Source organism: Phytophthora cinnamomi (assembly GCF_018691715.1).
Source record: "Phytophthora cinnamomi strain GKB4 chromosome Unknown Contig107, whole genome shotgun sequence".
NCBI classification, from domain to species: Eukaryota; Oomycota; class Peronosporomycetes; order Peronosporales; family Peronosporaceae; genus Phytophthora; species Phytophthora cinnamomi.
In genome coordinates, this window is record NW_027151040.1 from 39,866 (window position 1) to 55,163 (window position 15,298).

The following is a 15,298-nucleotide window of genomic DNA, read 5'->3' on the forward strand; positions in this document are numbered from 1 at the left end:
GCTTACGCGTCTTGCCGCATGTACTCGTCCGTTATTGCTACGCTATCCCTTCGCGCAGCTTACGCGTACCGCCGCATGTCGTTCACATAGCGGATGCTGAGGAAAATCTTCGCCCCCGATTCACAGTCCTCCAGCGGAATGCCCACGGGTGAGGGAGGGAACGTGCCGTCCAAGCAGATCGAGTTTCCGCTCAACACGCTCACCTCTTGGTCGTAGTCCTCGAAGCCCTCGTTCTCATCCTCCGACAAAATGCTGCTGCCCGACTTGGGCTGGCGGCTGAGCCGCTGTCGCCACGAGTCGTCCCGAACCTCAACTGGATGCTCACTGGCCGTCGCCAGCTTGCTGATGATGCTTCCGCGCACACGCTTACGCCGCTTGAGCTGCATCTTGGCGTTCGTGTCTGCCAAAAGCTTCGCAGGCACCGACTCGAAGTCACGGTAGATGTCCTCCATGGAGAAGCGAACGAAACCGAGACGCTTCTTGGGCAGCGGCTTACGCTTGTGGTAGACATTTACCTCGACAAACGTGTCCAACGACGTCACACCGATCAGCCACGACTGGTCGTACTTCGGTGTCCCGGTGTGGCGCATTGTCGAGGACTTGTATTCGCCGAGCTCCTTCGCAGGATAGCCGTCCGTTTGAGAGTACACGCGCACCACTACCTTCGGGTTCACGTTATCGGGCAAGCCGTCGATGTACAAACAATGCACCTCCACTTCAGTAATCACGTTCGAATCCGAAAGTTGCTTGAGCGATCCTGTTTGGAGATTCCGGGCAGGACGGCGTGTACCTTCAAAGTGCTTCTCGTCCATCAGATGCGTAGTGTTATTCACTGACTGCGACAGCTTTTCGACTACGCCAAGTGTGCCAACAACAGGGGACGCAACGAGTTGCAACGTTCCGCGGCCGATGCCCTTGGCAAAGCCCTTAACACCTCCACTCTTAGCGCCACGGACCGGTTCCTTCACAAATCCTGACACACCATACGCGATGCTTTTTCCAAGTACCTTGCCACCTTGAACAAAGCCCTCAGGAATGTGACGGGGCTCGTTAGGGTCCTCCTGACTTTCAAAGTAAGTAGCCTTTTTTACCACATCGCCAAGGCCATTTGATACCTTGCCAATAGACCTCAGGGGAACACCAAACACCGTCTGCACGACAGTTACGGCACTTTCACCCTTACGTCGGCTTTTACCCTTCATATCGCGCTTCAATTGGCGTGCAGCAAGTGCAAAACCATCCACAATGTCCGTGGCAAGACCAACTGGGTCGCCCAACATCTCGACGCTCCCAACAATCTTATACCACTGACCAATTACCGAGTGCACAATCTTCAGCACCACATCATAGATCAAATCGTACTCGTAAAAGAAACGATTCTGGTAGACAATCTCACCAAAGTGGAATTCAGGTGTCACGTGCGCGATTCCGCCGACAATGCTTCCCAAAGTGTTGCCCAATATTGAAGAGATGCCTTCGCCCTTGTCTTCTTGTAACGAATCAAACACCATGTCGAAGTCATATTCGCTCATATGCCAGCGCTTGAAATACATCAACATGCCAGCTGAAACAGAGCCATCAGGGAACGGAACATTGAGCAGAAGCATCGCATTCTTGGCTTCAAGGCCCTGTTGAAGGATTGTAGCCTCATCACTTCCAGGAATGAACTGGAAAAGCAGGTTACTCAGTCCAATCAAGTATTCCAAGTTCAATTTAACGGCCATTGACTCGAGTTGCAAGTCGAAATCGTTGACGATAACGATGCCACTTTGCGGGAGTGTCTCGCAGGTGAGCGTGAAAAATGGTCTTTCACCGTCACCGGGGAGCCATCCCTCACGCTTGTCACTGTTAAAACCACTGTTCAGAGGAGCGAAAACCACAGGGTATGCCGAATGGGGAGTCATATCGTCGAATTGGACATGGTGCACCATCAACGAAATCCGCCGAGATCCCGCCTTCGAATCGAGACGAATATTCTCCATAGTGATGTTCAGCACTTCCTGCGGCTGTTCGTCCACAAGTGTAATTCCCACTCCATGCATGGACACGTCAACAACAGTATTGCTAAGCCAATCGCTCACAAACGCACGTTGTCGAACATCAGAGAACACCGTGGTGTCTCCCATGGCAAAAACTCGCGTCGATCCATCAATGTACACCTCAGCATGAAGACCTTGAGGCGCATTCCTTACCTCGCCGATCTGCATAAAGTCAACTGTAGTCGGTACCTTCCAATGCGTTGCCATGACCCGTAACCGCAAGTCCCCCTTAGGATCTTCCCACGCGAACGAATGGCTCTCCAAAGGCCCCAGAACAATTTCCTCCGCGGTTTTCACCCCATGTTGCATGTATCGGAACGAGTAGCGCGTTGAGCGGTTCTCGATACGATAGTTCGGGCTCGTCGAAATGTCAGTCACCGTGGCAAATATGGTCTCGGCCACCTCGTGTACACTGACACTACACACAGGGCCACCACCCAGGCTACCACGAGTCCAGAATACTGCCTCTTCCGACATGTTGTACGCAACATTCGGATCGCTCAGCTTGGAAGCGAGCTTAAACAGCGGCATATTTGGACTCCACTCGCCGACATCCTGGCTATCGCTTGCCACATCACGGACACGTAGACTAGCCACGTATTTCTCAGGGCCTCTAAGGCGATACACCGCAGCTGCCTCGCCTTCTCGTAAGGTGCAGTCGGCCTGCTCAGTGCGGGCCCTGCCACGACTTCCCTTCTTATCCAGTAGAATTGGAGTCACTTGAATTGCTCGAGGTACATGGTTCAGGAACACGAAGCGGGGAGAAATGACGAAGATTTTTGATCGGAAAAACTGGGCTGGCGCAGCACGAACTTCAAATGCAAGTATAAAAGAGTAGTTTCCACTTGGACGCAATTCTCCCTTCTTCCCCACTGTCGTCATATCCTCAGGCTCAGACCATCCCAGCTTTTGGAAGTTCGGCAGGTATTTTTTCGTATTTTCAGACATGAGCGATTCACCCTCGTATACCTGTGGTGTTTCCTGGAATGGCTGAAAGCTAATCAGTGCCTTGTCCGGTGGGGCAGTCACTATCAAAGGAATATCCTTGGCGTTAGGGAAGTATGCGCGATGGTCTTCGATAGTGCACACCCGACCGCGAGAGAGCTTAAAGCGTAGGTCCAAGCCACTTCGGTTTTGAATCCAGAACGGAGAGTAAAAAAACACTGTGCGGGCGGCATTCTCCTCCCATTGTGGGTGGAATACGAAGCTTGGGCCGTTATCAAATAGCAACTCAAATGCATCTTCGTTGAACAATTCGCGTTCGGCTTCAAGGTGTACAAGGAATGGCGAGCTCCACGTTGATGCTCGGTTGGTCTCACTGGCACAAAGCCTCATCATCATCAAAGCGGGTTTGGCCAGATCCAAGCCAAACACTTGGATGGATTTACCGCTCTCGATGTACATCTTTCGACTGTTCACTTCGTTCACATGGGCGAAATAGTCGATTTCACCCAACGTTTTCACAGCTCGAGACTTCTTGGATTTCCCAGCGCTATCCACAACGCGGAACTCGCCCTTGGTAGTCAGCGTATCGGCAGGGCAATCGTCAGGTTGTACAATTGCGTACTCAATTCCACATGGAAGAACGTTGTGGAGTACCAGCTGAGGTTGAATCGTCAAAGACCAAGTACCCAACTGCGCATTATTGACAGAAATCTTCTCAATCACGACCGTCGGCTGGTTGTCAATGCAACTTGATGACGGATACACCACTTCTTTTCCAGCAGGTACAGATTCATTCGGATCGGGAAGCGCAGCATTCGTCCCCAGTTTCTCTTTGACCCGTTTTGCAGAAGAGACAGAGCCATTCCCTTCTCCTCGTAGGGCTTTCTTGGCTTCATGCTGCTCAAATCTCGTCATCCGTTTATACAGCCGCTGGTCTGCAACAGACAGATCTAGCTTATTGCTCCAGTCAGTTTCTCCTGTTTGCCGAATAGCGAAAGACCCGGCCCCAACCAGATCCAAAGGAATACTGAGCGAACCGATAGCTGGCAGCATGTAAAAATGCTCTGTTGCGTTGGGCTGCTCCGGGTTGCAGCGGGCAACGCCACCTTCCTCGTCGTACATTATCAGCTCCGTATCCTTAGCGGTCCCATTGCGAATGCACTCCGCTCCAGATATTTTCACTTGCAAACCGTAAAACCCATCCACAGTAATGTGAATAGCGGCTAGAACAGGCAGATACTGGCGCATGCAGTCGGCATAGTATGAATCAATCCACTCGTAGCTCGGATCAACCTCCTTCACTCGGTGTAGGCATGCATACGCCTTTTGCAACTCTTGGTGCGTGGGTTCCTCAACCTTAGTCAACAAAGCCACGCCCCGATCATAAAGAGCTGCAATCGACTTTTCCGATTCCACGTCTTCGAATAGAGGTGTCAGTTCATACACTTGAGTCTGCCCGATGGACATCAATGGAACGTTATGAATCGTCCGGTACCCTTCGATCTCAACTGAAATGAAGCGGTCAACTGTCGCACGCGACTTAGCGATCGCAATCTTAAACTCCTCCCACGAAACTTGCCCGGATTTGTCTGTGTCTGCAAGAGCAATGAAGTCTTCTACAGCTCGAGAAAAGTCAGCCTCATTTTCCAGAATACTGCTACTGCTGCGCTTGTATACCGAAGATTTTCTGGTGCCTGAAGTTCTGCGTTGCTTGTCTTCTTCCTCGTAGACACTTCGCAGCACAGAGCGCACTTCTTCTGTGTCCAACTCGCCACTTCCATCCTGATCGGCATCCCGGAAAGCTTGTCGGAGCTGCTTTTCCTTCAGACTTTGCTGTTCATACTCTTCCGCTTCGCTGTTATCTAGAAGCATGCAAGCATGTGCTTCACCAGTAGACACAGCGGTAACTGCTGTCACAACCTCTTCACGAACAAGTTCCTTTGTTTGCTTTTTCGCCACCAAATAGTACTTAACGTTTACCCCGCTTTCGTTCAACATCCAGAATATAGCGCCAATTTCTTTCACGTGTGGGCGTTCGGCCTCTGCACGATGCTCAACCTTGGAGAATGCAGCCATGTTCGAATTCACTGCTTCCATGAACGCCGACGTGATGTTCATTTGGAAATAGCGATCTGAAGAGTAAATCACTTCCATTGGTGAGTCAGGCTCTTTCTTAAGATCAAGGATACCTTGATAAAACTCCATGAAGGGTTCGATTTGGCGCGCCTTTGTGTTGTAGTAATTGCCATACACGTCGAAGCTGATTTTAGCAACACCGAAACTGTTTTTTGAACGTCTTCGCGCTTGGAGGTCTGAGACGGCGTTAGTCGAGCCACCCTCCCACAGTGAGAAGTTCGCATAAATGCCGAGTTCTTCGAGGGATGTTTCGATTGCCGGAAGTCCCATTGGCAACATATTATCGATCAGACGCAAGTAAAACCCACCGAACGATGTGGAAACAACAGTCTGGACAAAGATCTGCTGCTCAGCAGCAGACCCCGGGTTCAATGAAGCTTGGTTGTGAGTATCATCCTTCAGGCTTGACAGCAACTGGTCGATCACATCTCCTCGACCACCCATATCCATCTCCTTGCTCAGCAACCAAGGACTTTTCTCGCCTGGCTTAACAAGCGATAGGTTCACGATCCGGTTCCACGCCTCTTGAGCATAGTCATAGTTCCTAAATGCGCGCACCATCTTCTTCTGAACGACAATAGGCGGTTGCCCGTTCAGCGACGTATTCGAGGCACCGATCTGCTCTTCGTAGCGCTCCCAAAACGTCGCAAGTGCAGCTGCGTTGGCAAGCGTGTTGGCATTATCACCAGTGAGGTACGGAACCTTGTTTCGCTGCATGTCCGGGTCTACATACTCCTGACCGGTAATCGCAACCACGTTGTGATGCAGTCGCGTGTAGAGGATCTTGTTGCGGCTTAAGGCGCTTTCGAACTCTTCCAGGGAGATATCACCACTTCCATCACTATCCACAATACTGACAAAATCTGCGACGGTCGCATCAAACTCAGTCTTCGTCAGATTATCGCAATCCGTCGCGCTACGAAGGAGGTCCCTAATCTCCGACACGTCTAGCGATCCTCCTCCGTCAACATCACGCAGCTTGAACTCGGCTTTCAATCGATCCATGTACCGCTTTTCTTCAACCTCTCGCCTCGCTTTTTTCATTCTAGCTTCGCCTTGCTCCCGCTTTCTCACAACGTCAATGTCCTCCTTCATTGATTCATTAAGTGACCCCAAGATGCTCAAGAGGACGCCCAAATCAGTAGACGACAAATTCATAGCGAAATCAGACATTTGCATAGTCAGTTTTCTACGTGCACCAGCTTTCACTCGGTCTCGGCGACGTGGGGTCATGGAGCGTTCCTCCACCTCCTCGATATCAGGGTGGTCAACCTCCACGATTTGCTGCTTGACGGCAGCTTTCCGAGCGACACTCCATAAACTTGACGCGGACTTTCCACCAGACTCTGACGACTCGTTAGTGAGCTTGGACGGTTCTCTCGACGGGTCCCCAATAGATAGTCTGTATCCCATGGCAAGATCAACACCTTCACCCTCGAGTTCTAAAATGGTTCGGTTGTCTCCTATCTCCAGCTCAATGCCATCATCACGCAAGATAATAGTGCACGGAGTTAAAGCAACATCGACCAACTCCAACTCCACGGCCTCCGATCGCTCTGAGCTTAGGATTCGAAGTTTTGTATCCGCAGTAAAAGCCAAGACTGGAGACTTTAGAGTCGATGAATCACCAACGAGACAGAACTCGCAACCTTGCAAAAGAATGTTGGAGCCCAGCGAAATTCCGCAAAGCATCAGCGGTGAATAAGGCTTCGGTAAATCTTCAACATATAGCTGTTTTGCAGCGTCTCGTTGTTCTAGAGAATCCATACTGTCCGCCGTTTCGTACGCAATAAACCGCATTTGCTCGTCCTCGTCTTCGCCGATGACAGGCAGAAACTGATGCATCACGTATAGTAGTGGGTCGAACACAAGTACCACTGAAAAGTGTTTGAATGTCACTCCAACGTCCATGTAGCCATCCCCACGCTGAAACACAGCGATATACATCATGTCCTCAGCTTCGGGGTTCCGGTCCATGAGCTGATGGAATACATTAGTTGGAGCGCCGCGGTTGTCCAGTAATCCAAAGCGCACGATGCTCATTGCAATCTCTACAGCCGTGTCTTTTTCGGCCACCTTTGTCATTCGGTAACGCAATTCGAAGTCCATGTCGTGCACAAAAAATGTCAGGAGCTGCTTTTCGTTGTCTTCGAGCAAATTGAAGTTCATCTTCGCCATCTTGAACGACATTCGGAACAGATGGAACATTGGTGGGGTATCCGGAATTCTGTCCTTGTCCACATAGTGATCCGCGGGGGCTTCCAAAAACTTACGCAGATTTCCCCGCTCCACGTCCTCCTCACTAACGAACGGCAAAGGATTTCCCGCATTGGGGATCTCCCAGCCGAGAGAAAGCGAGCGTAAATGGAGAAGGCGCGTGGCGAGCACCTTCACTTCCAACTCATCCAGCCGATTCTTTCGCGTGGCAATGATCTCCTTCTGCTTGTGGCCTTCGTACAAGCGACGCACAAAGCCAATTTCGTTGTCGAGTTTCCACTGCTCGTTAAACAGAGACATATACTCTTCAGACTCGATCGGAGTAAGTTGCACGCACGCGAGGTCATCAGCGATCGACGCCGCCGTCTGCCAGTCGTAATAGTAGTTGATCGGCTGCAGCAACTTCAGCAGCATTCCGGCTTGCGCCGGGCGGAGCTCGACCTCAAACACTTGTCCCTGAGCAAACGAGAGCTCGAGTTCAAACGCGCGCTCGCCCGTGCCCTGTCCCATAATGAGCGACTGGAACATGAAGGGCATGTACACTCCGATGTCCATGGACAGCGGCGTGATCAAGTGGCAGGCATCCGCGCTGCCGCCGGGCTTCGAGTTCAGCACCATTTCATACTTGACCAACCGCAGATCGCGCTTGCGTCGGCCGTCGTCGCAAGGGCCACTGCGGGTCATCTCGAACTCGTCCAGCGCGATTCCCACGGTGGCACCCGAGTACTCGTCGCGGATCGAGAGCGAGAAGGCCTTCAGCACGAACTCGAACGAGTCCAGCAGTTCGTCCACCCACAAGTGCCAGAACGCAGGCGTGAGCGGCGCCTCGTCCGCCTTCTTGGGCTGCTGCTTCTCCGCCGCGCGGATCCGGTCGCGCAGACTGGCGAGGTCCTTGAGCTTCTGCGCCACCGTGGCCGTCCACGCGTTGACGCGCGCCACTCGCGCCTTGGCCGCTTGCTTGACCGCCTCCTTGCAGCGCTCGGCGTTGTCTCCGCGTTGCCACATCCACTTCTCGGCGGCGTCGAGCGTGAGGCCGAGTCGCAGCCCGCCCACCAGCAGCGTGGACTCCATGCGCTCGTGGTCCGGGTCTGCGGGCTGGCCGCTCACGAGCCGCACCAGACGTGCCCAGAGCGGCGCGACCAGCAGCAGGCGCTGCATCTCCAGGCGCTCCAGGCCGAAGGGCAGCCCCGCCAGCGGCTCCAGGTTGGGCAGCACCTGTCTGCCCAGCACCAGGTCGCGCAGCTCCAGCGAGCCCTCGCGCAGCGACCACGAGATGGAGAACTTGGCGCCCACGGCCGAGGCCGCCAACTGGCGCAGCAGCAGCGTCAGCACCACGTCGCCGTAGGCCGCGAAGGCCGCGGCGAGCGCCGCGGAGCCCAGCAGCAGCACGAGCAGCAGCGTCCACATGAGCCGGATCTTCGTCGGGTCCCGTCGCTTGAGTTGCTTGAGTTGCGCCGAAAGAGTGCGAGTGAGGAGGCGAAAGGCCGGAGCAAGATGCGCCAACTGGCGTACGTAGGTAAGCATGGACTGGACTATAACACCCCTCGGAAAGGACCAATCGGAGACAAGCGCTGGTATATAAGCGACATCAGCTATGTAACGCATGTCGTCAGTCTAGCTCGCTGACATTAGTATAGAGCTTGGTCGGCGGCTGGCCGTCTTGGCGCTGCTGGCGAGCGCCATGCAGCTCACGCAGAATGTCCGCGCGACTCAGGACGCGCACGGGCGACGCGCCGGCGGTGTATTCTGAGGCCCCATCCGCGACGTGCTCCCCCGCTCGCTCGTCTACCTCGTCCGGCTTCGTGTCCCGCGCACGACAACAACACAATGCACAACAAGTCAGTACGGCCGGTGTATGTCGGGCGTGCGATGGCTGCGAATGAGTCGCTAGCTAATCGGCAGCGGCCATCACCCCGTGCCCTATCCAGGCAATCAATTAGAGCTTGACTACATGTACTACGCACCTCAAAGGCCGACGGCAACGACTGCGGGCGCAGGCGGCAAGGCGCCGCGCTGGCACGCTGCTGCAGTTGGGCCCACGTCTCGCGAGGCTCCACGTCAACTCGGCTGCGTCCGACCGGCCAGAACGCTGCAACTGGCGCAGGGGGCGGAAGATCCGGTTGTGTCGACGACACGGCAGACAGAGCCGCGGCGTCGTTGCCGCTACGGTGTTCGACGACGGGGAGCTGCTCCTCGACGAGCTCCTCGACGACATGCGCAGTCGTTTGCTCGTTGCCGTGGCCGCTCGCCAACTCGCCAGCTGCAGCTTCAACAACACGGCCTTCAGTGCTTGTGTCGACCAGCGAGATGTCCTCCAAGGTCAAGTCGCCTGCAACTTCAACTTGTACAGCAGATGGTTTGTCGGCGACTTGAACGGGAAGCAGCGGCTCGTTTTCGCCGTTCGACTGTGCTGTTTCACCTTCAGGTGTATGGTGATGTACCTGCACTTCTTCGCTTTCAGGTTGCAGCGGCGGGGGCACGTCAGCGGACTCGGTCGTTGGCTCTGGTGGCTGCGTTGCCGAGGTCGCCCAAAACGCTGACCCCATCCGCGCAACGCCGTCGCCCAGCACTTCGTACTTCGCTTGCTGGGAAGCCACATGAGCCTCCTCGATGCGCGCGTCCCACTTGGCGCGCTCGGCGGCGTCCATCGCAGCGTACTCCGCCTTCGTGATGGCTCGGAAGCCTTTCAAATCCACATCAACTTCTTCTGGTTCAGCCTCGGGGGTTGCTTCCAGCAGCTTCTGCGCGCGCTCCAACTCCAGCTCCTTGATCCGCTGCTCTCGAACCTGCGCTTGCCAGTCCCGAAACTCCTGCAAGCTGCGTCGGCGCTCTTCGTTCTCCTGGTTCACGAACGCGCGCTTAGCCTCACGCTCGGCCTCGAGTCCGCCGGATTGCCATGCTGTCACGGACGCGCGCTCGATCGGGAAAATAGGTCGGTCTAGGAACGAGAGTTGAGGCAGTGCTGCAATGTACGTCTTGCGGAACGAACGCGTGCTGGAGACCACCGGGTTCCCAGTGATTCGCAAGGCCTTCAACATCGGGACAGCCTTGAGGACGCTCAAAGTCTCTGGGTCGTTGATTAGGTTGTGGCTGATGTCAATGTTGTTGAGTAGTGGGCACTGCGCGAGTTCTTGCAAGTCGGCGCTGGTTGCGAGGCGGTTGCGAGACGCATTGAGCGACAACAAATTCGGCAGCTGCGCTAGCCCCTTGAGCGACTGGATGCGATTTTCGCTCAGGTCAAGCGTGTTGAGCTCGCGCAGGGTGTGTAGGTTTTCGACCTTTTCGATGAGGTTTTTGCTCAGATAGAGACACCGAAGGTTGATGAGAGGCTCCAGATTCTCGATCTTGGAGAGACCATTAGACTCGAGCCACAGAGCTTTCAGATTGTAGTACGCTTCCAGACCCTCGATGCGCTGGAACCCGCGGAAGTGCGCGTACAAACTGTCGTTGAGCTCCGGTGTTTCGTAGCCGTCGTTGTCCAGACACAACTCGCGTAGTGTTTCGGCATCCATGACCGGCACCTGGCCCTTGCGCTCCTCGTAGAACCGCTTTTTCTCCAGCTCTCGCAGCCGGTCATAAGACGACATCACACTTGTCGTGGGCATCTGCGAAGCAATCAGCAGGCGAGCAGGATCTAAAGTGCGAGATACAACACACCTGGACCAGTGAACAGGCGCGGACGGTTCAAAGATTTTCTGTTCATTTCTGAAAAACGTTCCTCTACCGAAGCCCAGTAAAATACATTCATCGCCACAGCTGAACGTCACGCACGAGGGTAATGGGAGAGCAGGTTAAAGATCGATGAGCTTGAATTCTTCACGGAAGTGAGCGATGTCTCTCGTATCCGCCACCTTCACGAGGTCGAACCGTTCCATGCACGTGAAGCAAATTCTTAAATAGCTCCAGATGTGGTCTGCGCGGTTGTTCAAGCTCAGTGCCTGTAGGTAGCACTTCGTGGCCTCCTCGTAATTCCCCAGGTTGGCGTGACTGATGCCCAAATTCAGCCAGCCGCGAGCGTATCGCGGCTTCAACTCCAGCGCGCTACATCGCAAATATGCATACACACTTTGGTGAGTTTTATCGTACCACATACCAGTCAGATACATCGCGTGACTCACCGGTGGTAGGCAGGAATCGCCTCCGAAGACCGCGCTGAGTTCGCCAATGTTGCACCTATCTTGTTCCACAGGGCATACTCGTCCGGCCGCGAATCGGTCGCAACCTTAAAGCTCTCGACGGCTGCGTCATAGTCTTTCGACACGTTGTACAGGACACCAAGAACGACCTGCACGTCTGAGTCACTGGGGTCGTGTGCACGCGCCTGCAGCATTAGTTGCATCACTTCGTCCATCAACGATCCATCGCTGTACTCGTCCACCTGGATTTCCAGTCCATGGAACTTCGGGTTATGCTGCACCCAGGCTTTCAGCGTTTTCAGTGCGCCCTGAGGATTTAGCTCGTTCACGTTGCTGACTCCGAGTGCCAGCAGCGCACTCAAGTTGTACGGATCCTCCTCGACCGCGCGCTCCAGGCAGATGATGGCGCTCTTGTCCTCATCGTTTTCCGCATGACACTCGCCGAGCATCCGCCACGCCTCACTGTTTTCCGCGTGCTGCTGTACCTCTGCTTCAAAGGCGAGGATAGCGTCATCCAGGTGCCCCGACTTGAAGAACTCGATACCCCTCTGGAAGTTCTCGGACGCGTCCATAAACGGATTATCGGCCTTGTAGGCATAGTCCTGATTAGTCGCGTTATCCCACGCATCCTCGAACGGATCTGTGGTTTGCGCGTCCGCCATCGCTTTTTCCCAGATCGCCTCCTACATGGACGCCACACCTGCATCAGAACAACTTCCTACAAGTACGCAATTCACGAACTGACGTACCAGGTTGTCACTGTCCCCCCATGCGCTGTCCATCGCCTTTTCCTCCGCAGTTTTCGAGTCCCCCCACGCCTGGTCCAAGCCCGTCGCATTCGCCGTGCCTGTCTCCTTCCACGCTCCTTCCAGAGGATGCGCATGGGCCGCTGCGGACTCTGCGAACGCACTCTCCATCGCAGCTGCTGATGCATTGCCACTCTGCTTCCAGCTTGAGTCGAAGAGGTCTCGGTTCGAGTGCAAATCGGCCGTGTCTTCCCACGCTCCCTCCAGCGCGCCCTCCATCTTGAGCTCGCCGCCGACAACTTCGTTCTTCTCCTCGTCGATTTGCACCTCGCCAGAGCTGACCTGGTTCATGAACTTGAGGAACTGACTGTTCTGCCACTTGGGGTCCGGGTTCTGGCTCATGGTGTGCGCCATCTCGCTGGACGCCTGCTGCGCCTCCAGGTTCTTCGCGGCCTCTTGGGCCGCCTGCTCGAGCGGGGCGTCCACTTGCTGCGCAGCCGCCGGCGCAGCGTGCATCATCGGCTGGTGGTGCATCATGGGCACGGGCGCCTTGGCCTCCTCCCACGCCACCTCCTGGTGCGACTTGCCGGCGGTATGCCAGGCATCGTCCAGGTGGTTGGAGCGGAAGTCTTCGACCCACGCGTCGTGCTGCATGGCGCGCGGGTGCATCATCTGCGGCCCCATCATGGGCGGCGGGGGAGGACCCTGCATATGCTGGAACTGCGCGCGCTGGGCCTCTCCGAAGGCCGCCTCCATGGACGCCTGGTGCGCGTGCATCATTTGCTGCTGCGCCTCGCCCGCGCGGAAGGCCGCCTCCATGCGCGAGCGGTTGGCCGCCTCCTGCTCGAAGGCTGCCAAGAACTGCGGGTCCGCGCCCTGCGCCATGTTGGGGCGCTGCATCTGCATCTGCAGCTCGCTGCGCGCGCCGTACGGCGCCATGGGGCCGCGGGCCTGGCGGCCGCGCGCCTGCGACTGCACCACGCTGTCCAGCGCGCGCGACAGTGGGTTCTGCGCCGCCACGGTGCCGTCCACGGCACATCCCGTGCCCTGTACGATCTTGCCCAGCACGTCCATCTCGGTAGCTAGCTCTAGCAGCGCGCGCTCTTGGTGGTCTCGATGGGAATGGTGCCTTCAAGAAGCTTCCCTTTTGGCTTGCGTAAGCTGGCCCCTTTGGGCGACACAAATTTTGAGGCCATACAAATTTTGAGGCTACGACACAAATGTTGAAGCCACAGCACAAATTTGGATATGCACCGGTATCAGTACCGGTATATGTGATGCTCTATTTGAGCAACCATCGAGCAAAATTGCACTTGTGGGTTGCCTGCACTTCATGGCACAACGCCGAGCACATCAGTACGCGATTCGACTGCGAAGCAAAAATTAGCCCGCAGGTGAGGTTTTGCTGGCGGGTGTGTTTTTCACAGTGACCTGTCACTCTGCTAAGCGCTATCCAGCGCACGCAAGTGGTCAGGAAGACCAAGAAGGACACAGCGAGGCTGAATGGGCTTCAGATTTGTCAGGTTGAAGTCGTAGACAAGTAAACGAAGGACTCGTAACCAGCGGTGTCGCTTTCGCTGCTGCTGATATCCCGATGACTGACATGGAACCGACCGGCATGCTACGACGTGAAATGAACTTCGAAGGAACTGCAGCAGTACGGTTATCCACTGCTGCCTCCACACCAGCCGCAATATCCCAGGTATCCTCCGCATCGAGGAATGCATGTGATGACTTGGATTGAAGTCCGACACCATGTATAGCTGAAGTACTTCGCAAGTAGACACACCCGACCCATCATTACTTCAGTAGTCTTGAATCCATACATCTATCTACGCATAGTCGATGACCCAGATTGATTCTAACTCGATCCACACACTTGTCACTAGGCCAACCTCATTATTCAAACTCTTCTCGACTGCGCGCAACCCCAGCTCTATTTCCAACGACCACCAATATGAAGCCGAGCCAGTTTATCGCCGTGTTTGTCGTCGCCGTCATGTTCGAGTCGACTTGTGCCGCTAACCTCGACTGGTCAACCGAGACTGTCGTTGAGATACCTGAGAATGGTGCTGTCCACCCGCCGAACGCGCTCCGGCGCATGCAGATCACCACCGAGTTGTCGGATACGGAGTCTGCGACCAACAACGCAGACTCAGCGTCTGCTACCAATTCGATGACCGAAACAGAGGCTCCTACGACGATCATGGTGCTACTGCCAGACAACCTTGCACCAAGTTACTCTGGATCGGGTAGCGTCATGTTCTTCGACGGGTCCGTCGGTGACGATGACAAGAATGTGAGCAAGTCGGCGGGCTCAATCGGTGCCACCGACGAAGTGTCTGGTGCGGCTTCGAAGCGCAACTTCGGGATGGTGACAGTGCTGACCGCGTTCGCAATCATTTCTGCCCTCATGCTCGCGTAAGAAACACGATCAAGCTCTACGAGGCCAGCGGAGATCTCCGATCTCCTTATCACGATAAACAACGTGCAAGCACCAATAGTCTATGTGTAGTGACGAAAATGTACTAATCATACATTTTGCTTGCAACACGAGTTCCTCGTTATCTCGGTAAAATGATTCTTTTTGGGCTGTTACCTGTAACTTCACCCACGTGGTTGATGTTACCTAGATGTTCGTTCACATGGGACTCCCATTGTGGGTTTTGCTCCCAATGGGAATTCACAATTCGGTGTGATTTAGACACGCGCTTGTTAACAGAATCCACAGCCACCGAGCGTAAGGTGGACTTGCCCATTTTGCCAAGCACTCACATCGAGCACCATTGCTCGTTGCTCGTGTTTTTAGTGTTTTGCAATGGCTGCTCCTCGAAGTTCGTGAACCTACCAACATCTTGACACCTCGCTGCCGCGATTGCCATGCAAGGCTAAACACAGAAACAAAAAACGGAGGCAATACAAATATTGTACACAGCCCTTGGCTCGGAATACTTCCAAACCAAGCACACCGTTTAGCTGGGGTCGTGCTGGCACTGCCGCGTGTTAACTCCGCACCACAAAGCGCCAGATCGGATGCCAAGCTTGAGATAACAACGAGTCGTCTGCTCGAGCGGTCCAG

The 15,298-nt window shown here is 54.8% G+C and overlaps 4 protein-coding genes across 6 annotated transcripts; 1 reads left to right on the forward strand and 3 right to left on the reverse strand.

Annotated features, from left to right (window-relative positions):
• Positions 1 to 59: 59 nt before the first annotated feature.
• IUM83_17246 (Dynein assembly factor 1) lies at positions 60 to 8,744 on the reverse strand (the record flags this gene model as incomplete). Of its 2 annotated transcripts, XM_067942184.1 has the most annotated exons (2): positions 60 to 6,956; positions 7,026 to 8,744. In XM_067942184.1, the coding sequence occupies 2 exons, from the start codon at positions 8,742 to 8,744 to the stop codon at positions 60 to 62; spliced, it is 8,616 nt and encodes a 2,871-aa protein (XP_067782425.1). The 2 variants fall into 2 exon arrangements, with proteins under 2 accessions (XP_067782425.1, XP_067782426.1); XM_067942183.1 differs by lacking the exon at positions 7,026 to 8,744 and having other exon boundaries at positions 60 to 2,126.
• Positions 8,745 to 8,946: 202 nt separating this feature from the next.
• IUM83_17247 (Dynein assembly factor 1) lies at positions 8,947 to 10,924 on the reverse strand (the record flags this gene model as incomplete). The annotated part of the gene is made up of 2 exons (XM_067942185.1): positions 8,947 to 9,135; positions 9,302 to 10,924. 2 exons carry the CDS (start codon positions 10,922 to 10,924, stop codon positions 8,947 to 8,949), a joined length of 1,812 nt encoding a protein of 603 aa, XP_067782366.1.
• Positions 10,925 to 11,128: 204 nt separating this feature from the next.
• IUM83_17248 (Peroxisomal targeting signal 1 receptor) lies at positions 11,129 to 13,293 on the reverse strand (the record flags this gene model as incomplete). Of its 2 annotated transcripts, none has more annotated exons than XM_067942186.1 (3): positions 11,129 to 11,324; positions 11,456 to 12,156; positions 12,223 to 13,293. In XM_067942186.1, the coding sequence occupies 3 exons, from the start codon at positions 13,291 to 13,293 to the stop codon at positions 11,129 to 11,131; spliced, it is 1,968 nt and encodes a 655-aa protein (XP_067782367.1). The 2 variants fall into 2 exon arrangements, with proteins under 2 accessions (XP_067782367.1, XP_067782368.1); XM_067942187.1 differs by having other exon boundaries at positions 11,129 to 11,378.
• Positions 13,294 to 14,176: 883 nt separating this feature from the next.
• Positions 14,177 to 14,644, forward strand: IUM83_17249 (RxLR-like protein; the record flags this gene model as incomplete). The annotated part of the gene is made up of 1 exon (XM_067942188.1): positions 14,177 to 14,644. One exon carries the CDS (start codon positions 14,177 to 14,179, stop codon positions 14,642 to 14,644), a length of 468 nt encoding a protein of 155 aa, XP_067782369.1.
• Between the last annotated feature and the right edge of the window lie 654 nt (positions 14,645 to 15,298).